This window comes from Bubalus bubalis, chromosome 4, assembly GCF_019923935.1.
Source record: "Bubalus bubalis isolate 160015118507 breed Murrah chromosome 4, NDDB_SH_1, whole genome shotgun sequence".
Classification (NCBI taxonomy): domain Eukaryota; kingdom Metazoa; phylum Chordata; class Mammalia; order Artiodactyla; family Bovidae; genus Bubalus; species Bubalus bubalis.
Window position 1 is genome coordinate 30,686,400 of NC_059160.1, and position 23,061 is coordinate 30,709,460.

Here is a 23,061-nt window from a genome sequence, read left to right on the forward strand (position 1 = left end):
CAACTGGGTGCACATGTTGTGCACACACACACACATATGAACTTTAGACTTTATGATGATAGAGTGATCTAAGAATGGTTCTTAATTATCTGTTCCAGCATTTTTTAATACTCAATAAATATTGATTATTTGCCTATGAGAATGATGTGCCATGGCAGTGGACAAAGGTCCAGGGACATAGGCAAGGGGAAATTAAAAGGAGGGTTCTCTGTGTGGCCACTATATGATACGGTACACTGAAGACTCAGAATATTCTCTTCTCTATGTCCCTAATCTTCCCTGACTCTACTGAGGCTGATAGAATAAAGAGTGTTTCCTTATCACCCTTGGTCTCCTTTGGAGCTATATGGCCTTTGAGTGTGCTTCTTCATTTTTCTGAAAATTCTGGGATTGAAACTTATCAGTTACATTTTTTTATAATTACTGTGTCTGATTCTAATATAGAAGCAGTTGCATGAGAAAGATAAAAGAAAGATGGGTCCTTGAAAATGTGCAACAGAATACTCCTCATTGGAATAGGCTACATAATAAAAGCCATTATTCACCAGCAATATGAGGACATTTGACAAACCTAGACTATTCAAGCAGCTTTGGAAAAAAAGAGCAAATTTTCCTTCAATACTTAAACCACCCTAAGGAAGAAAGTATGGTGCTGGCATAAAGATTATCAAATAGAATCATATGGAATTGAGTAGAAAGTCCCACATTAGACCCACACCTATTCTGTTGTTGAACTTTCAACAAAGATCCATTTTTCCAAGCGAATGGAGCTAGGAAAAAATGAATCTCACCCCTTACTTCACACCTTATGAAATTTTATCCTGAGATGGCACAAGACCCGATGGTAAAACCTGAAACAGTAAATCTTCTGAAAGAGAACGCGGGAAGATATCTTTGTGACTTACGGAAAGGTGAAGATTTTATAGGCCATGGAAAGCAATAACCATTTTAAGAAAAACTAGATTTCATCAGAGGTAGAATATAGGAACTCAGATTTCATGAGTTCACTTCTGGTGGTAGGACTTATCAGCTGTGGGCTCTTGGGCAACTTAAGCCTTTCTGTGCCTCAGTTTCCTGTCTGCAAAGTGAGCATAATAATAATGCAGTAGTGCAATAATACCTACCTCACAGGATTGTTGAGAGGATTCAGCATATTTGTACAAATAAAGTGCTTTCTGTGGTATCTCCCACGTAGCAAGCACCCCATAAATTTCAGTCCGGTGTTTCAGTCAGAAGAAGCTTCTTGAGGTCTTTACCCCAGAAGCATGTTCTTCAGACTCTTGACATTACCTGATGTATTTTCTGATTAGCACAGTTTAGTGTTCTTGCCTGGAGAATCCCGGGGACGGGGGAGCCTGGTGGGCTGCCGTCTATGGGGTCGCACAGAGTCGGACATGACTGAAGCAACTTAGCAGCAGCAGCAGTACTAACTGTAATGAAAGATAGTGGAGATGGGTAAGGAAGGAAGGAAGCACAGATGTCTGGGGACCAAGATTGGATACAAGGACTTGCCATGCTCTTTAGCACATGCTGTGGCTTCTATATTCTACAGATTGCTTTGTTCTTGGGTATCACCTCAATTTCTCTTGCCCATGTGACATTTCTAGAGTTAGGGTTCTAATCAGCTACTTGGTAGTTTACTGTGTTGGAGCATGCATAAAAGGAAAAGAATTATAAAGTCACAGGAGTTTATATGAAACCTGTGAACTTATCTACAAAACAGAAGTAGACTCACAGACATAGAAGATAAACTTATGGTTACCAAAGAGGAAAGCATGTGAGGGAGAGATAAAGTAGGATTTGGGGATTAGCATCCCTGGTGATTCAGATGGTAAAGAATCTGCCTGCAATGCAAGAGACCTGGGTTAGATTCCAGGATCAGGAAGATCCCCTGGAGAAAGAAACAGCAACTCACTCCAGTATTCTTGCCTGGAGAATTCCATGGACAAAGGAACCTGGTAAGCTACAATCCATAGGATCACAAAGAGGTATCAACTACTGACCTGAGCATTATTATTGAGGGATTGTTGGATGTCATATAAATCACAGATCATAATTCCATCTGTTTTATTGGGTTAAAAAGGATGTGTTTGCTCAGACTCTGGGAAATAGTAAGGACAGGGAAGCCTGGGGTGCTGCAGTCCATGGGGTCACAAATAGTTGGACATGACTTAGCAACTGACCAATAACAAAAATGTGTGCTTTGGCCCACCTTATGATCCTATGTTCTTGGTGTGTAAGCTCAGGAAAGTGGAATTTACCTAACTATGATATCTGTAGTATGTGTTTTAGGACTATTTGCTTAAATAGGACCCCTTTTTTCGTTGCAAGTTTCATAATAAGCTATTGCCTTTTAATTGCAGATGACATCACTCAAGTTACCTCTGATTATGAAACCAATAACAACAGTGATAGCAGTGATATTGTACAGAATGAAGATGAGACTGAGGGCCCCAGAGAGGCTCTGAGAAAGACGTCATCTTGCAGCACCTATGCTCCGGAGACCATGATGTTCCTGGTAGACGCCCATCACTTATCTCATTCATTGACTTGAAAAATTGGTTTCTGTGACAGGAATTGACTTAGAAATAGACCCCTGAATCATATCTTACTTGGGTTACATGTATCTTGTAGCCCTTCCTATATATAGCTGTATTATTTTTCTCTAAGTCTTATTGGTCTCAAGATTCTATTGTGGCTTCCCAGGTTTGCTAATAGTAAAGAACCTACTTCCCAATGCAGGAGACATTAAGAGATGTGGGTTTGACCCTTGGGTAGGAAAGATGTCGTGGAGGAGGAAATGCCAATCCACTCCAGTATTCTTGCCTAGAGAATCCTATGGACAGAGGAGCCTGGCAGGCTACAGCCCATAGGGTCAGTTCTATTATTTAATGATTAAAAACTTAAGTATTCATCTCCACAACTGATTACAGTATTTCTTAACCCAATCTAAAAATGTAAATATGCCTAGGAAAATTAATTGTTTCAATCAGGAAGATAATATTTTATAAATATCAATCAATCAAAATGAAATCTATTCATTATCTTAGGACTTCCGTTGGCTTTTTCTAGCACCTCCTTGATTTAGAAAGTGAGCCAATGTTTATTTTCCTTGTTATATTAAACCAGGTTGACATTGACACTTGTTCCCCATTAAAATATTTTTTAGTGATGACTTATTCCGTGTATTTAAAGAGCTCCACTTAAAGAGGATGGAAGCGTACATTTGAGTCTGGTTCATTTGGGGGAGGCAATAAATAGCAGAAAACAGTTGACTGTAATGTGATTTTCCATTGCTGCTTTTATCATTTCTCTTTTACCTAATTTACCATTTATACTTGTAGTTTTTATTTAGTTTTTAATTGGAGGATAATTGCTTTACAATGTTGTATTGGTTTTTACCATGCAACAATACAAAGCATAGCTATACATATGCGTGCTAAGTTGCTTCAGTCGTGTTCAAAAATTTGTGACCCTATGAACAGTAGCTTGCCAGGCTCTATCTGTCCATGGGATTCTCCAGGTAAAGATACTGGAGTGGGTTGCCATTTCCTTCTCCAGGGGATCTTCCCAACCCAGGGATCAAAGATGTAAGATGCATCTCTTACATCTCCTGCATTGGCAGGCATGTTCTTTACCAGTAGCGCTACCTGGCTCTTCCCTAACTATATACATATATAACTATACACACACACACACACACACACACACATATTCCCCTCCTACTATTTATAGTTTAAAACTGTCAGATAAAATAACTTAGGTGTTTCTTTATCCTCATTTTTTTTTCCTGGTAAATAAACTCTTAAGAATGTCTTCATTTGGTACCTATTATACATGTTTGTCTTTACATATATTTGGTGCATGTTTTTTGGAAACCATGCATCACATGAATTAAATTAAAATACCTGAAAATTGTAGTAATTGTAACTCTATAGGATTAATGCTGATTTTGAAGCAATAATATAAATTATACCAATTAGAGTAGGGGTTAGGGTTAGGGTTAGAGTAGGGTCTCCCTACTCAGGGTTTTTTTTTTTTTTTTTTTTAAGAGTTCAGTATAAGCTAGGAATCCTCATCTCAGAAGAATTTACATAAATATATATACAGAAATTTGCATACAATTTCAGAGTGTTCTGAAGTCCTTGAATCTTTATTTAAGAATTCCACAGAAGACTAAAAAGCAGTTATGTTAATTTATGAAAGAAGCATCCAATTTTTCTGTAGCATAGATGAACCAGCAATAGGCAGGCACATATTGCAAAACTCATGGTCTGAATCATTAAGACCTTTTCTCATATCTCACTTTTGACTTTTTTTTTTTTTTAAGATCAATCAATCACCCCAAAGTCATTTATTTCAGGTAAATTCCACTTGGTTTAGAAAAGAAGGAACTTACCAAAGAAGGAACAAATTGCTGTTTAGAAAAACTTCACATTGTTAAAATATTGTATCTTCATTATAGGAAAAACCAATTCTTGCTCCTGAACCTCTTGTCATGGACAACTTGGACTCAATTATGGAACAACTGAATACTTGGAATTTTCCAATTTTTGATTTGGTGGAAAAAATAGGAAGAAAATGTGGCCGTATTCTTAGTCAGGTAAGAAATGCATTCATGCATATGACTTTAAATGTAGGGAAAATATTCCTTAGTTGTTTAAAGCTCTGCACATAGTTAACACCACTGGTGAGCATTAGGTAGAGAATACCCAGCATTCTGTAGAATCCTTGGTGGTGGGGTAACAAAAGAAATCAGAACTTCAAATGAATAGAATATTGTATTCTTCAATTAAAATATTATATATATTCTAAGACAAAATGGAGGGAGCAGGGATACAAAAGGGAAGTGAAAAAATGATCTAAATTCATAGAATTCAACAAAAGGAAGCTGAACCAAGACCTCAAAAGAAGAAAGCTGCCAATTAATAAACACTAATTTATTGTCTAATAATTTCCAATGACTTTTTTTTTTTTAACTTTTGAGTAGTACAGTGCGTAGGCCTTATCTGGTGGCTCAGATGGTAAAGAATCCACCTGCAGTGTAGGTGACCCGGGTTCGATCCCTGGGTTAAGAAATCCCCTTAAGAAGGGAACAGCTACCCACTCTAGAATTCTTGCCTGGAGAATTCCATGAACAGAGAAGCCTGGTGGGCTACAGTCCATGAGGTCCCCAAGAGTCAGACACAACTGAGTGACTAACACTTTTACTTTCTTTCCCTTTAGTCCTTATCAAAAATAAAATATTAAAAGTATGTTTCCCCCAATCTGTGAGAAGCATATTAAATACAGCTCTTTATTTAAATATGAAAAATGTCTTTCAGTATCACAAGAAATATAGAATAAAACTATTGCTACATAAAATGTCTTTTTTTTTCCCCTTAAGTACTTTTTCCCTAAGTTTGACCAGTTTCAAGATTTTCCAAATAATGTTTCATTTCCCTGAGGGAGAGAGAAAACATACAGAAATTAAGAATTTGAACATGTTTGTTCTCAATAAATAAAACAATAGGGATTTGCTTCATTATCTAGCCCCTACTAAAATGCACACTCTTAATCAGTGGGGATCATGGGCAGGAGGAGGAGGGGGGCAACCGAGGATGAGGTGGTCAGATAGCATCACTGACTCAATGGACATGAGTTTGAGCAAACTCTGGGAGATAGTGAAGAACAGGGAAGCCTGGTGTGCTGTGGTCCATGGGGTCTCAAAGAGTTGGACGTGACTGAGTGACTAACAACAAAAACATGAAAGGGGCTCAGTCGTGTCCAAATCTTTGTGACCCCATATGGACTATACAGTCCATGGAATTCTCCAGGCCAGAATACTGGAGTGGGCAGCCTTTCCCGTGTCCGGGGAATCTTCCCAACCCAGGAATCAAACCAGGGTCTCCCACATTGCAGGCAGATGCTATAAGTTGAACCACAAGGGAAGCCCAAGAATACTGGAGTGGGTAGCCTTTCCCTTCTCCAGCAGATCTTCCCGACCCAGGAATCAAACCAGGGTATCCTGCATTGCAGGCAGATTCTTTACCAACTGAGCTATCTTGAAATGATAGTTATCAGCTTATTTTAAAATGTTTTAGGTTAGTTCTTAGAGATTGGAGAAATATCACAGCAGAGACACTAAACACTAAAAGATTTGCTAATATCAGACCTAGGTGAGAATTCAGAACCCATTAACCCTTGCCTGCAAAACACTAGAAGAGAAATCATTTGCTGGACTGATTTCTTCTCTGGGCAGTAGACACAGGTTTTCTTCAGAACTCTGAGCAAGTTCTCTGATTGTGGAATTTCAAAGTGAGGGTTCCTGATCCATGAAGGTTTAAAGGAAGGAATAGAGAGAACTTTTCTTCTACCGTTCCTCAAACACTAATGCTAGGCTAGTCATCAAGACAAAAAATGTGTCCCTGCCTTCAAGGAACTTCTGCTCCAATAGGGAAATTAGATATGTATCCAAATAATGACACTTCAACTTGCTACACACAGAAGTATGTTCAAATAATGGATGGCTTGTGAAGCTCAAAATAAGTAGAGAGTCTCCATAACACATGGTCATAGCCTCTATTGGACTCTGTTCTGACCATGAACACATTGAGAACCAGAGTGGCAGCCCTTGGACTTTGATTTAGAGATACTATCCTTCTTTTTTTTCTTAAAAAATTTTTATTGAGGTAACATTGGTTTAGGATATTATACAAGTTTCATGTGCATGCTCTATTTGTTCTTCTGTAGACCCTGCTATGTGCCACCACTGAAAATGTAGTTCCTGTCTGTCACCATACAGTTGATCCCTTCACCTATTTGCCCTCTCTCATCGCTGCTCTGTTCTCTATGTCTACATATGTTTCTTTTTGTGTGGTTTGTTCACTAATCTTGCTTGTTATATTCCACATATAAGTGAAATTGTATGGTGTTTGTCTTTGTCTGACTTATTTCATTTGGCAGAATATCCTCAAGATACATGCATGTTTTTGCAAATTAATAGTGCCATTCTCTTTCTCTTCCTTTCTCCTTGATGCTGAGCAGCATCTTCAGCATCTTTTTATGCTGGCTGAGCTTGAAGGCAGGTTTAAAAGGGCCCCTGTTTTCTTCAGTCCACCTCTGCCTCATGCCTCAAGACTTCTCCAGGGAGGTTTTGTGTCCCATCCCTGAAACTCATCGCGTACAGAACTCTAAGGGTATGATTTTACCTGGAAAAATGCCTGAAATGGTGCCACGAGAGGAGGTGGCAGTGTGCCAGAAAGTCTTTTTTCTCTTCTATTGAAGAGTGTATTCCCTGGTATGGGAAGAAAAGTCTCAAATTGTTTTGTATTTGGCATATATGTTACAGATGTTCCAAAACTTTACAATTTGGTCTTCAGAGTAACTTGGATGCAGGTATTTTTTTAAAATCTCTAGTTGACAGGAGAAGAAACTGAGACTTAAAAGAGAAACGATACGGCTCATCTAAAGTCATATGGTAAACATTGGACCCAGGATTTGATGTATCTATATATAGGAAGTCCAGGGTTTTACCTTTATTTCAAATTCTTTTCAGCCCCTGCCAAATGCATTTATTGATTGTATTTTCAAACTCAGAATGTAGAGTCTGAGCAACAGAAAGTTGTCATTATAGCAATTGGTTTTACAGCACAAGTGACTGTTCTAAATAGTGTTGCAGAAACCTAGCTCCCCTTGAAATTCTGTGAGGCGTGGGGGTTGGGGGAGTGACGGAAGGGAGCAACTTGACAGGTTTTGCCACAAAATATTTTCTAACTTGTGAATATAAATAGACAATAGAAGATTAGATATAAATAGCAATTAGATTTTTGTATCTTTTTTCCACTTATCTTTCAAAATAAATAACTACATGGTTTACAATGTCTCAATTTTTCTATAAAACCAAATATTGAACTTTGAGAAAAGGCAACTTTATTTACCTTGCTAAGTAGAACTTTATGATATTTTTTCTCTGATTTGAGTTTATAAGCACAAAAACCATGAAATTTTCAGTGTGTAAAAGGCATTTTTTTTTTTTTTTGCACTTTATAAGGCCTTAGAACAGCTGAAATGAATTAACTTTAACATTCCAAGAAATCACCTTCTGGCTGAGACTACACAGAAAAAGTCTCACTTCAAAAGACTTTTAAAGAGACATATGTGCAATGGAAATGACTTCTCAGCCTTAATGTACTGCCTGCCTTTTTGATGATTATCATGTTTATTTTAACAAATTTAAAAGGACATCATTCAGATTTGGGAAGAGTATTTACTTTTTTTGGTTACCAATATTTACCCAGTTAACAGTGACTTTTCTTTATTTATGAGTTTGGATCATCGCCTGTTGATTTCTAACAGCTTCAGTGAAAACTTTCCTATTTGAAAATCATAACCTAAAAATGTCTTGTCTGAATTTTTCAATTCATCTTTCAAATATTTTAAGAGAATAATAGGAAACTTTAGTCATTTACAGTCCTAACAATATTGCTTTTCAAATAATGGTGATAGGATATGAAACAGTTAAGAGCACACAGTCTGAAGCCATAATGTTGGACTTGAATTCTGGTCTGATAATGTGTCAACTGTGTGATCTTTTACAAGTCATTCAACTTTTCTGTGCCTTAGAGTCCTCTGCTTTCAAGTGTAATAAGTAACAGTGTCTATCTCATAAGATGCTACATGGATTAATTAATGTAAGTAATTAATATATGTAAATATATGTACTTGGAGGAGGCATCAAGCTTATTAAATGCCATATATATCTATACAGAATAGTGAGTATATGTGTGTGTCCATAGCTGCTGCTATTATAAATAATTTTTATTGCAGTAACATGTATAGTTAAATCCACTGGGTATTTATAAACAAGGACTCGAATATAGCTTAAAGCAATAATAAGGAGAAAATAACTAGAAGAACTATGAAATATGACAGAAACCACAAACTTAACTTTCTATTGTATTTTTAAAGAGATGAGGTGGAGATGTTATGTAACACAGAAAAAGGGGCAAAATTAAGTATACTTACCTGTATAGTTTTTTCAAAGTGAAAAAAGTGCGTGTAAATAATATACATACTCTATTCCCAATGGGCAGCCACAGTGCTCCTTTGAAAACATAAGTCAAATAAAGACACTTTCCCTGCTTCAACTCTTCAAAGGTTCCCTGCCTCACTCAGTATAAAAGTCCTCATACTGGTCAATCTGGCTGTGAAACAGGATTGCAACCCAGTCAACACCACTCTATAGTCACTAACTTAAATTTTACTCCGGTCCTCATTCATTCTGTTTTGACCATGCTGGTCTTCTTGCTGTTTTGTGAGTACAGCAGACATACCTCAGGGCCTTTGCACCATCTTTCTCTTCTGCTTAGGAAACTTTCCTCAGATATTCCTATATGACACTCTGCATCTCCTTCGATTATTTGCTCAAACTCACCTGAATATGCCTCTTCTAACCACCATATTTAAAACAGCAATCGCCATGTCGTCCTGGACTCAAAGCTCTATTCCTGCTTCCCTTTTTCTTTGTTCATATAACATCCCTTTCAGTCATAGTGTGGTGGTGGTTTAGTTGCTAAGTTCTGTTCAGCTCTTGTGACCCCATGGACTGTAGCCCACCAGGCTCCGCTGTCCATGGGATTTTGCAGGCCAGAATACTGGAATGAGGTGCCATTTCCTTCACCAGGGATCTTCCGGACCCGGGGATCTAACCCATGTCTCCTGTGCTGCAGGTGGTCTCCTGCATTTAGGTTGAGCCACTAGGGGAAGCTCAGTCATAGTGTGTACGTTACACACTAATTATGTCTATAATTTACTGCCCTCACCTGCTGGACCATAAATTCCTTTAAGGAAAGCTTCCTTGTTTTTTCATATATATATGCATATATATGCATTATATATGGAAATTGTCTTAAACAGGAGACAGTAGACATATGCTGAATGAATAAATCCCCTTTTTTAGTTAGATATAAATGTGTATGTGTGTGTTAGTCACTCAGTCATGACCCCATGCACTGTAGCCTGCCAGGTTCCTCTGTCACTGGGATTTTCCAGGCAAGAATACTGGACTGTGTTGCTATTCCCTTCTTCAGGGGATCTTCCCTGACCCAGGATTCGAACTGGGGTCCCCTGCACTACAGACAGATTCTTTACTGTCTGAATCACCAGGGAAGTCCCATAAATGTGTATTATGTATGTACACAAATATAAACATAATATATGTCATTGATGAAAATTAAATCTCCAAATAAAAGAATATTAGTGAATTTGAGTAGATGTAAAGTTCATAATGAAAATAGAAATTTAACTATGAAGTGATCAAACATTTAGAAGAAGTAGTTTGAGAATTTTAAGCAAGAATACAAATAACTTAAAGGATAAATAGTTCTTTCTCAGTCTCCTGAATTATAACCAGTACTGTGTCTTTGTGACATAAAGTGAGACCACTTTTTTAAAAATTTGTATTGAATTATCATTGATTTACACATTGTATTTTAAAAATAAAAGTGTGGTCACTGTAAATGATGCTGCTCTCCATCCTGCCATGTGAATAACCATTTCTCTCCCAATTACTCTCTTCTGTGCCTTTATCATTTTTTTCATTCTCCACAATTTGCATATCAAAGATACCAGTCACATCCAAACATATTTAGCTGATTTGAGTCTCTAGAGCTATGAAAGTAATTAGAAGGAGAATAGATATTCAAAGGAGAGAGATGGCAAATGAGGAAAAATCATTCAAAAATTTTTATTTATACTGGATTAGAACAAATCTTTTTTTCTCTATATATTTCAGTCAAGACACTCTTTTCTTTCTTGTAATTCTATTCCCTTATTCTTCATTAAGGCACAATTCTTTATCCTCTAGAAAGCTTTTTTTTTAATTTATAAAATAAGTCCAGATAAAAGCTTTTTCTCATTCTTTATTTAACATATATATTATACAATTAGCAATTTACTCAGTATCATTCTCTTATTATTGATATCACACACAATTAGTACCTTGTTATATTTCTTTAGTGTATACTGGATTTTTTTCATTGGCTGTTTCTTAGGTTTATGTCTCTGCCTTTAAAAATATATTATATAGAGGGCTAGGCCATAGAAGTCTTCAATATCTATTTGATCTGTTGTTTCCAGTAAGGGTTTCAATAGGCAACACATTAATATGGTTGATAGAATGTATACTTTTCCCCCATTTTTCTCTTTATGTATAATACACATCAAGGGATGTTTTGTAAGACCTTGATTTTTCTTTTACAGGTATCATACAGACTTTTTGAAGACATGGGCCTCTTTGAAGCTTTTAAAATTCCAGTTAGGGAATTCATGAATTATTTTCATGCTTTGGAGACTGGCTACAGGGAAATTCCTTGTAAGTAGAAGAATTAATACTTTTAAAATCCATTAAATTTGCTATGGGTAATGGGATATTGAATTAAGAGCTAGCACAGAATTACACACTGTAAGCATCCTATATGGTCACCTGGTATAGTGACTAGGAAATAATAGTTTATGTTAGAATCCTGGTCCCTTTACAAATCAGCTGTAGGACACCCTGGTCTTAATTAACCTTTAAATGCCTCATTTCTTAATCTGTAAAATGGATATAATAATAACTACTTCATAGGATTGTTGCAAGGATAAAATGATGTAATAATTGTTAAAAGGTTATAATAGTGCCTTGCACATAAGTAGCTCCAATTTAAGTGTATACTAAATAAATACATGTTAATTTGTTGCTCATTTTATAACATACTCCTTTTACTGGGTAGAATTCTCAACCTTTGCTCTAGCATCTGCCGAGTTAACTCACAATTAAAGTTTTTCAGTATAAGATAAGCCTGGCTGGGAATAGAGGGACAGGAAGATGATGGTCTAATGAATAAAACAGAAAAAGAAAAGACAACTGGAAGTGGTTGTGCAGAAATTATTAGGAACTTTTTTTAAAAATTAAGATAAAATGTGAAGACCAAAGGAGAGGGCACAGCCAAGGGTCCAAGCTTATGAACTCTGAATATTGCAAGAATAAGTCTGTCCTTTGTAATCATGAGGAACTGGAACACAGAAGAGATAGTAAATTTTCAATATGTAGCATTTCTGTATCATCAGAACGTGTAAGTAGCGTTGTTGTACATGCTACAGAATATATGAAACTGGAGAAATGGCTGTAAATCTAATCAGAAGGGTACAGAAATCACATGGAACTTTAGAAAGAAAAAATAGAAAGAAAAAAATAGCTAAATACAGTATGTTGACTAGAGCTTGTGTTACTTAAATCATGTTTTAACTTTCAAGTTTCTAAATTTGCTTGTATGTACTTTGAACTTTAGAACCCCAGAACTCATGTCTATTTCTAGTAGCAGAGAGCTTAAGTATGGAGACTAGAACAACTGTGTTCAGAAGGAGTAGGGTAGTGCATTAACCAAGTGATTCATTATCAAGACACTGGTTTTGAAAATGCCATCACATGCTACATTAGGATAAAAATGCACAGTTGATGTGTGATAGGAAAGAGGAATGAGTTATTGAATTTGCAAGTTGTGTGGTAGAAAGGAGAATCAAGAATTAAATCTACAAATGAGATTTGTGGGAGAATATGGGACTAAATGCAGAGAAAATAGGACGGTGGAGTAGAGAGGGGAATTTAAGAGCTCTGGGCACCGTGGGAAATTCTGGCGGATGGAGCCATGGACGTGGAGAGAGAGTTATGAAAAAGGGGTAGTTTGAAAGGATCCTAAGATAAGCCTTGCTTTTTTAATACCGCTTTCCCAGAGCTACCCTGGTTGAATGCCAGGGATTGACCTAAGTGTTAGTGATTTCTCAAAGCTTAAGGAATTACATAAATAAGCTTTTACAAAAAGGAAGCCACTGCAAACATTAAAGAACAGCTAGTCATCAGACTAAATTTACAAATAATATTAATTGATGAATTAAATTTAAATTAAATTTATAAATAATACTGATATTAAATTTCCATATAATATAATCAGCTATTGCCAAGTTCCACTGAGTTCAAATCTCTTTCAACTTTTCTCTAGATAGTATTCCATTAACTTATAAAGTTGACCAGTATTTATTTAACTGTAAAAAGCTTGCAGATTCTAAATTTTATTATTACCTATTTATATATTGCAAGTAAACAGATGTTTTTCCTGAAATACCAGGTTTTTCATGTGGAAAAGAATTTGTTATATCTTTGCTTTTTCTGTTAGATGTGAAAGGGAATTCATTTACATCTTCTCACAAAAAAGTTTTAACTTAATTCATGATCACTTTTAAATCATAATACCGTGCATGTTATAGGGTTATAAATTTAGACCAAGATAGATATTTATTAAAAGCTGTATTTATCATTATTTAAAATTAACATATGCAAAAATTTAGCATTTATTCCTAGAGAACTATGTTTCTAATATTTCTGTATAAACCCGTAACTAAATGAAAAAAGCCTAAAGGTAACCAAAATAGGGCTGCTGCTGCTAAGTCGCTTCAGTCATGTCTGAACCTGTGCAACCCCATAGACGGCAGCCCATCAGGCTCTCCCGTCCCTGGGATTCTCCACGCAAGAACACTGGAGTGGGTTGCCATTTCCTTCTCCAATGCATGAAAGTGAAAAGTGCAAGTGAAGTCGCTCAGTCATGTCCGACTCTTAGCAACCCCATGGACTGCAGCCCACCAGGCTCCTCCGTCCATGGGGTTTTCCAGGCAAGATTAGCCTTAATATGACAATGAGCTAAAATGTTAGAAACTAAAATTTTATTACAGTTTTAATTACACTTTTTAACAATTTCTAAGAGAAGAGGGAAAGTATAAAAGCTTGTACATTTGTGCCCAGAACCTTTACTAAAGGACCCGCCTGCCAGAACAGGAGACGTTAAGTGACTGCGAGTTAGATCCCTGGGTCGGGAAGGTCCCCTGGCGGGCTACAGCCCATGGGGTGGCATAGAGTCAGACGCGACTGAGCGCAGTCAGCGCAGCCTCCGTCTAGTTCAGTTTGATCAGGCGTATGTGATGCGCCCACCGAGTTTAAAGGTAGCCACCGAGGTGACATGCCACAAGCTAGGAGGGCAGAACTGCTACACTATTAGCTACTTTCCAAAGGTGGGGGAAAAAGTATTTCAAGTCTCATTTCTATTCTCTAGTACTTTGCTTCACTCATTGATGAATAGGAGCATAGAGAACTTTAAATAGAAAATCTGTAAATTGAGTTCTAAAAACCTATAAATTTTATAGGCAACCCCAGCCTTCCATAGCAGCTCATTGCAACCCTGTGCTTGAGGAAAAGGAGAAAAAGAGAAAACAGGTCTATTAAGGCAGAAGAGGGGGTAGGCAGGTTCTGGGAAAGGGGAAGGCGGGTGATGTTATTAGTATGTGCACATGTGTTTATGTGTTGTCTAAGAGGCAGGGGCGGGGGGGTGTTTGCCAGGTGGGTGAGAGAATTATTAAGAGGTTTGTCCAAAATGCAGCAATGAAGGAAGAAGATGAGAATAATAATCATAAAATAAGGATAGCTCTGATTTCATTCCTTAGCTCTGTCAGTTGCCTTTCAAGGCCAGAAAAAGAAGAGCAGTCTTTGAGCATATTTGTCTGTTTTATAGAAACTTCTCAATCCCCTATGTTGACTCAGGTGCCTTTGTGCCTGAGGTGGTCCCCAGAGAATTAATGGCAAGAGCAACGGTGCCATCAGCACTTGGCACAGTATTTTCTCATAGTAGGTGTGAGTATGTGTTTAATAAATATCTTAACGACTTCTTAAAGGCAGATAACTTTTCCATCCTGCTTAAGTGATAGTGACAATATAATCCTTTTAGAATTACACCTGCATAACTATTTCTATATAAATATATGTAATATGTATTAAAGGAGTTAGGTTTGGTTAGCTATTCTTTAGCACTTGTGAACCTATACTCAAAAGCAAAAGGAAGGTTTTTTCCCCCCTATACTCTCATATCTAGTTTTTAAATCAAGATTATGTTAACCTCTAGAAAGCAGAACATATATAGAAAAAACTTTTTAACTTTTATTTTATGTTGGAGTAGAATCAATTAACAATGTTGTGTTCATTTCAGGGGTATAGCAAAGTGATTCAGTTATACATATATGTGTATCTACTTAAAATGATTATAAGTTAATTTAGGTTTTAGTTGCTTAGTCATGTCTGACTCTTGAGACCCCATAGACTGGAGCCCACCAGGCTCTTCTGTCCATTGAATTCTCTAGGCCAGAATACTGGAGTGAGTTGTCATTTTCTTTTGCAGGGGATCTTCTTGACCCAGGGATCAAACCTGGGTCCCCTGCATTGCAGGCAGATTCTGTACCATCTGATCAACCAGGGAAGCCCCAAAATGGTTATACTTACCTCAAAAAATGTGTTTGACAAGCTTTCTCTTTTTTTTACATTTTCAGCACTAAATTATTTAGATAGTTTGTTCAGTGAAATTTTGGGCTTCCCAGATGGCACTAGTGGTAAAGAACCTGCCTGCCAATGCAGGAGACCTACGAGACATGTGTTCAATCCCTGGTCAGGAAGATCCCCTGAAGGAGGGCATGGCAACCCACTCCAGTATTCTTGCCTGGAGAATTCCATAGAAAAAGGAGCCTGGTGAGCTACAGTCCATAGGGTCACAAAGAATTGGACACAACTGAATGACTAAGCGTAAGCACACACACACACACACAAGCTATAAACCCTTCTGGACTTGGACCTTGGGATTGGGAACAGGCCAGTAAGCAGTATAACTCAAGAGCTACAAGTTCACCTGACTTAGTGTTGTCTATTTTTCATCCCAAAGAGACACAGTCCATACCCTGATACTGCCTCCACCCACCTTGTAATGCTGGGCACATGCACAGGTTTCTCTGACTTGTAGTAGTAATGGTACTTACATCACACAGTAATTTTCCCAGCTTGTCGCAAGGGAAGAGTAAAGAACTTAACCCAGAAACTCGCTTCCATCATAGCCCCAGAAACCCTCTGACCAGGTTGCATGTTCTTCTGGTGGGTCACCACTGCCTTCTCCCTCCTCCATGGCTTAGCTTGGCGTTTATTTTTAGCTCTTCAATTCTATTCTTACAAATCCAGCATTGTGCCGTAAGGGCAATCACGTATTTTCAGTTCAGTTCCGTATAGTCACTCAGTCGTATATGACTCTCTGCGACCCCATGGACTACAGCACGCCAGGACTCCCTGTGTATCACCAACTTCTGGAGCGTGCTCAAACTCATGTCCATGAAGTCGGTGATGCCATCCAACCATCTCATCATGTATTTTAGGTGAATGATATTTACGTCAATCACAAGCTTACTATACAGCAGCCACTTTAAAATAGGTCCCCTTCTGTAATTCTCAAAATTGTACTATGAAATAGGCACTATTATTGTCTCCATGTTTTTAAGATAAGGAAATGAGACAATGTTTTAAATGACTCAGTAATACAGGTAATAAATGTCAGAGCAGAGATAAAATCAGGTATGTCCTAGACCCTGAGACTTCTAGCATGATCAACTTTGTACACTGGCACAGATATAGATTTAAAATGTAATTGTCTTAAATCATTTGGGATAGTGCATACATGGAGACAGAGACCCCAGTTTGAATAAAAGTGTTCTTTGGAGACTAGGTAATATCAGTGTTCACCTTTGGCAATGATACAGTGAATAAGGTTTGCTGTTTACCACTCCAGAACTTAGAAGGTCTGCTTCTCAAAGCTCTTCTGAAAACATCCTCTCAAGACCTCCTTCAACCCTTCAGTGAGTTTCTGGAGTGTTTACCCAAGATTTACCCATGTGTCTTCACTTAAAGTTGCCAGAAATGTAGGAAAACGCACACCGTCTTCCTACATGCTCCTGTGTGCCGCCAACAACACAGATGTCCTAATTTCTGTTTTCTTCCCTGATCAGACAACAGGTGTTGCTCTCAAATTTTCATTATTATTCTGCTTGTTCTCTTCTGTTTTTGCTTCTCCTCATCTGTTGAGTGCTATTCAGAGGTGTCATCTATTACCTTATAGAAGGAAATCATATCATGGTTGGTCATTAGGAATAAAATGTATGAAGTTAGCATACTTAGAATAAAGCATACCAAATCAGTGAAGTATTCTGAAGGGTCAGATAAGAGAAAAACACAGAAAAAATGAACTAACAAAGAAGGTGAGCCAGGAACACAGTGGGCCTTTGGTCATGGTTCCATAGAGGCTAGACCACACGTGTAGAAATAGAACCCTATTGCTATGATAAGGACATTTTAACTGGGGGACTTGGTTGCCCTGTAGATTTATACACTTCAGGATGGCTCAACCCCTTATGTTATTGTACAAAGAGGTTTCAATTTTTTCTCTTTCTGTATTTCCTAGAACTTTATTCCCAAACCAGAATTTCTAGATCAGAGAACATAATTGATTTTGGTTTTGATGTGCTTTGTGGATTTTATCTATTAATACATATAGAAAACATTACTCGTTTTCTTACAGTGTTTTAAGTTTGATACAGAAGAATAACACTGTTTTCAATTCAGAGGTTATATTTGAGTGCTATTTATCAGAAATGAGACACTGGCTGGTATGGACCAAATCTGACCTAGGTTAAGTGTATCATGGCCTTTTGTTCTAGTCCTCTGCATAGTTTTACACAGGAACATGGGCATAAGCACAAGAGTAAACATTGCCGTGGATTCGCACAGTGTGTTTGTATATGTTGGGTTATTTAGTGAAATTTATTTATGTTAGGTGGATGCTGGACACAGATTTTGTTCATTTAAGACATCTGCATGTGTGATGAATGTTGTAAGTTTTTTTTTTTTTTCTTGTTACTATGAATATTATAGAGAAACGGAAGAGCAATCACAGAGTATTTGTCCTAGAATGTTGGGCTGACTTTCACCCAGGTTATTTAAATGTGAGGACTAAACCGTTTGTCCAGTAGGTGGCACTCTTAGTCCTCGGACCCCAGAGTTCACAGATGCATGCCTGTTCCTTTGCATTGGTTACAGACCACAACAGAATCCATGCCACGGATGTCTTACATGCTGTTTGGTATCTCACGACACAACCTATTCCAGGCCTCTCAACTGTGATTAATGATCACGGATCAGCAAGCGATTCAGGTACATATTAAGTTCTCTATGCTCCCTTGTAAACTAGGGGAACGGAAGAGTGGCTTTTTAAATAAAGAAGTGAACATAACTGATATCAGTTTACTACTTTCTTCAAAGCTATATTATTTTCATTGTCTCTTCGCAGATTCTGACAGTGGATTTACACATGGCCATATGGGATATGTATTCTCAAAAATGTATAATGTGCCTGATGATAAATACGGATGTTTGTCTGGAAATATCCCTGCCTTGGAGTTGATGGCCTTGTATGTGGCTGCAGCCATGCATGACTATGATCACCCGGGAAGGACTAATGCTTTCCTGGTTGCAACGAGCGCCCCTCAGGTAAACCTTGCGATTTTGACCAGGGGAAGTAATTCAATTTTGAGATTTCTCTGAAGAACATTAATTTTATAAATTTGACTTATAGCAGGCACCAAGCAAATATGAACGAAACTATATTTAGACCTGAGATAAAATTCTTAGAGACCATGCTCATTTTGAAAAGATATGATGGTTTGTTCTAAGTTATTAATGATGCATCTACATTTATCACCTATGGAGATCCCTTCTCAGTTTTCTTATGAGGAAGAAAAACTGCTTGAATTCATGTTAATGAATTTCCTCAACAAAGAATATCTAACCTATACAAAAGTTTTCTTCCTGAAAAGATTGGAGAACCAAATCTTTCTCAGTTCTTTAAGAATTAGAGGCTTCTTTGGATGTAAATCCAGTTCCTTTGAGATAGATTATAACAAATATCATTTTTATGGCATTTTTATTGATTAGGAAGAATTAAAGATTGATTTATTTTATTTGAGGTAAATTTTTTACCTGAACAAAGTTTTCTCAAAACAGTAACTTTAAAGACGTTCCTCTGGGCATGTGCTTAAATTTCAGTCAAATATCAATCACTAAGTATTTAGGAATCTCCATCTATATAATTAAACTTTGATTTAATCAGATGGACGGACCCATTTTACTAAAGATCCCATGATCTTATTTTTCTTTCTAGATGCTCTGGAGACTAATCTGACCCATTACTCTTTTTTGTCACGTTTGTTTTTGTCTTTTATTCTCATCTATTTTTATCTGTTTCCATGCTCTCTCTTATAGACTAGCCTAGAGCTTTCCTTAATTAAAATTAATTTCCTTTAAGTAATTTTCCTTTCATCTGTATACAGTACAAATATCCTGATTTTTTTTCTGACTACTTACATTTCTTTCACTGTTTCCTCCGTACACTATATATTTTCCCTAAACATAAGCAAATCCTTTGGCCAGCACATTTTACCGCTCAGTTTTCCTACATGTCCATGTATTTTCATTTACCTCAATATTAATTTTCATGTGCTTGGTCTTTCCTTTTTGTCCTTATACCTTTTTTTCCCTTCCATCTTCAATCTGCCACACTAGACTTTAGGCATTTTTTTAGGCAACTTTCTTTTGCTTCACAGCTTCCCTCAGCATTATTCAAACAAGTAGATATTTACTATATACTTTCAATTACTAGACAGAGGGTGATATTTCCTATGACTGTGAGGTAAGAATAGTTTGAATTATGGGCTTCTCAGGGATATCATAGGTCTCCCACATTGTAAGCAGAGGCTTTACCGTCTGAGCCACCAAGGAAGTTCTTTATTAGTTACATGTGTTTAATTAAAAGGAAGTCATTCTTATTTTAGATGTGGGAGATAACTGAGTTACCTCTTAGGGATATTAATATATTTGCATATTTTTATGGTTAAATTCCTGTGTCTTGCAAAAAGAAGAGTAATTCGAAATAAGCTAAGTCTACACCCTTCACTTACAAGAATTTGAAATAAAATTTCAAGGAAATGAACTTTATCTTACCAAAAAAAGAAAAAATAACCAAGAAAAGTAAACAGTCAATGTACAGTAATAAGTAATTCTTAATAACTAGCTGTTACAAGGTTGCATTTCTATGTTCTATGATTAAAGATGATTCCAAATGTTTTGCATATTCTCATTTATTTTTGTTTCTAATTTAAAAAGCTGAACTCGACTCTCGTCTTTGCCTAGGCGGTGCTCTACAATGATCGCTCAGTCTTGGAGAATCATCATGCGGCTGCTGCATGGAACCTTTTCATGTCCCGGCCAGAATATAACTTCTTAGTTAACCTTGACCATGTGGAATTTAAGCATTTCCGTTTCCTTGTCATTGAAGCAATTCTGGCCACTGACCTGAAGAAACACTTCGACTTTGTTGCCAAATTTAATGCCAAGGTAACTAGATTTGTATCAGTCCTCGTTTTCTGGCCACATTGAAAGATGTCATGGATGAGAGTGTTAAAAGTCATTGCTGCCACCTCACAGATGTCGAATGTGAAAACGAAATGCAATGCAGTGTTAAACCAGAAGCAGTTATTTAAGCATTGGTCCCAATGTGGAAACCTAATATATTGAGGTCCTGTAGGTATCTATTACGGAGAAGGCAATGGCACCCCACTCCAGTACTCTTGCCTGGAAAATCCCATGGGTGGAGGAGCCTGGTGAGCTGCAATCCACGGGGTTGCTAAGAGTCGGACACGACTGAGCGACTTCACTTTCACTTTTCACTTTCATGCATTGGAGAAGGAAATGGCAACCCTCTCCAGTGTTCTTGCCTGGAGAATCCCAGGGAGGGGGGAGCCTGGTGGGCTGCCGTCTATGGGGTCGCACAGAGTCGGACACGACTGAGCGACTTCACTTTCACTTTTCACTTTCATGCATTGGAGAAGGAAATGGCAACCCTCTCCAGTGTTCTTGCCTGGAGAATCCCAGGGAGGGGGGAGCCTGGTGGGCTGCCGTCTATGGGGTCGCACAGAGTCGGACACGACTGAAGCGACTTAGCAGCAGTAGCAGCAGCAGGTATATATTATACCTTGTACTGCAGAAGAATAATAGAATTCTAACTATCATTGTGATTTTGTTTTAGTTTTTTTTTTTGCTCTCATCTCTGTGGAATACTAATACCTGGTAGTAGTAAAGGTCAAAAACCTGAAGCAGAATTTAATACATCAAACATATAATAAATGCCCAAATAGTAACTCAAGAAAATTTCTTATTATTTTTAGCTACAGTATTTTAATAGTAATTTATAACACATGCTAGTATTAAATAGCATTTGTTTTCAGTTCCATAATTATCTATCATTTGTTATTATTTTTTTAGGTGAGCTATTTCACTGCTAATTTATGCAAGCCAAATAACATTATTTGAAACAGCTGAGATGTTTCTCATTACTTGGTATTCCTATCTGCACATGGTGGACAGATCAGAATACATAGTAACAAGATGATCAGTTTTCTGTAATTTATTTTCCTGTTCAACTTGTGCATTCACTTAAACTTTGTCCTTCAAACAGGTGAATGATGAAGTTGGAATAGATTGGACCAATGAAAATGATCGTCTACTGGTTTGTCAAATGTGTATAAAGTTGGCTGATATCAATGGGCCAGCTAAGAGTAAAGAGCTCCATCTTCAGTGGACGGAGGGTATTGTCAATGAATTTTATGAACAGGTAACTAATTTAACTATTTTCCTTAATCCATATTGAGGCTGCTTATAGATTCCTTAAAGCAGCAGTCCCCAACCTATTGGGCACCAGGGACTGGTTTCATGGAAGACCATTTTTCCATAGACGGGGTAGGAGATTGATTTCAGGATGACTCAAGAACATTACATTTATCATGCACTTTATTTCTATTATTATTTCATCCGCTCCACCTCAGATTATCAAGCATTTGATCCTGGAGGTTGGGGACCCCTGCTCTAAAGCTTCCAAAGGCTGTAAAAGTGTGATTAGTCCTTTTATATTCATGATACCATGAGAAAAGGCACTGGCCAATTTTAATCAGAGGTTTAAAAAATGACAAAAATTGAACTATAGACATAAAACTCTTAAGGTAAAGTTATTAAGTATTTTGATGGAAAAGGGTGTTAAGATAATAGAATGACCTCAGAAAATATTAGGAATCCCATTAAAATACTCATCAATTTTATCATAATAGAAGCTAGGTTTAAACTTATGTGGATGAATGTATATCAAGTTAAGTTCATTTACTTTTCTAATAGTTTATAACAGCAGTACATGAAAAAGCTAATAAAAATAGCATTTTATTTGACACATTACCAACAGAACATGAAGGGATCTTCCCCACATGACCTTACCCCAGCCGTACTTAAAACCTTGTGTTTGGTGCTATAAACGTCTCTCATAAGAGGAATCTCGAGGTAGTGGAGATGGGTAAATGACAGGCATCAGTAGTGACCTAAAAGGCCAGGAAAGAAGTACAAATATGTACCCTAAGGAAAAACAGAAGTAATAACTCTCTTTAGATACTTAAAAGACTGACATGCAAAATTAGGATTAGGTTTATAACGATGTTGTACAGCTTAAAGAAGATAAATTATATAAGATACCACAGGATTTGCTTTATTAAAAAGAAGACAAAAAACTTCCCTAAAAATAGACATGACTATAGCCAGTCTATAGAAGTTATAAGGAGACAGATTTTAGGTCAGTATTAAAAAGAAATTTGTATTCCCAAAGTCATCCAGAAATAAGATGAGGCCCCTTAGTAAGTAATAAATCACCATTCACCAAACATATTTAAAGAAAGAATTTTTTGAGTATTATAGATAAGACTCATAAAAAAAGGTTTGTACTTTCTAGAAAAGATTGTGTTTTCTTGGAACTAATTGATACTCAGTCCTGAAATATTGACTATAGATAAAATGTAAAGAAAAGCAACTTGTGATAATTCCATTACATATATAGGCATAACCATTGTTGATATTTTGGTATAATTCTTTCATTAATGTTGCTAGGTAATTTCAGGCTTTCAATCTAATTTTTTCTTTAGAAAGATAAATTAGTTCAAAATAAAAACACTTATACAGTAGTACTTATACAGTAGTAATATTAAACATAGAAAAATAAGAATATCAGAAGCTATATAATCACAGAAGACATAATTCAACCC

At 36.9% G+C, this 23,061-nt stretch overlaps 1 protein-coding gene across 4 annotated transcripts in view; it reads left to right on the forward strand.

Annotated features, from left to right (window-relative positions):
* The window catches only part of PDE3A (phosphodiesterase 3A), a 361,465-nt gene that overhangs the window by 327,078 nt on the left and 11,326 nt on the right, over window positions 1-23,061 (forward strand). For all 4 annotated transcript variants that reach the window (XM_006067621.4, XM_044941226.2, XM_044941225.2 and 1 more), the window contains exons 8-14: window positions 2,364-2,518; window positions 4,466-4,603; window positions 11,242-11,353; window positions 17,969-18,082; window positions 18,219-18,418; window positions 20,117-20,320; window positions 21,441-21,596. In XM_006067621.4, the coding sequence (XP_006067683.4) occupies window positions 2,364-2,518; window positions 4,466-4,603; window positions 11,242-11,353; window positions 17,969-18,082; window positions 18,219-18,418; window positions 20,117-20,320; window positions 21,441-21,596 (1,079 nt within the window). The remainder of the gene's footprint in view (window positions 1-2,363; window positions 2,519-4,465; window positions 4,604-11,241; window positions 11,354-17,968; window positions 18,083-18,218; window positions 18,419-20,116; window positions 20,321-21,440; window positions 21,597-23,061) is intronic.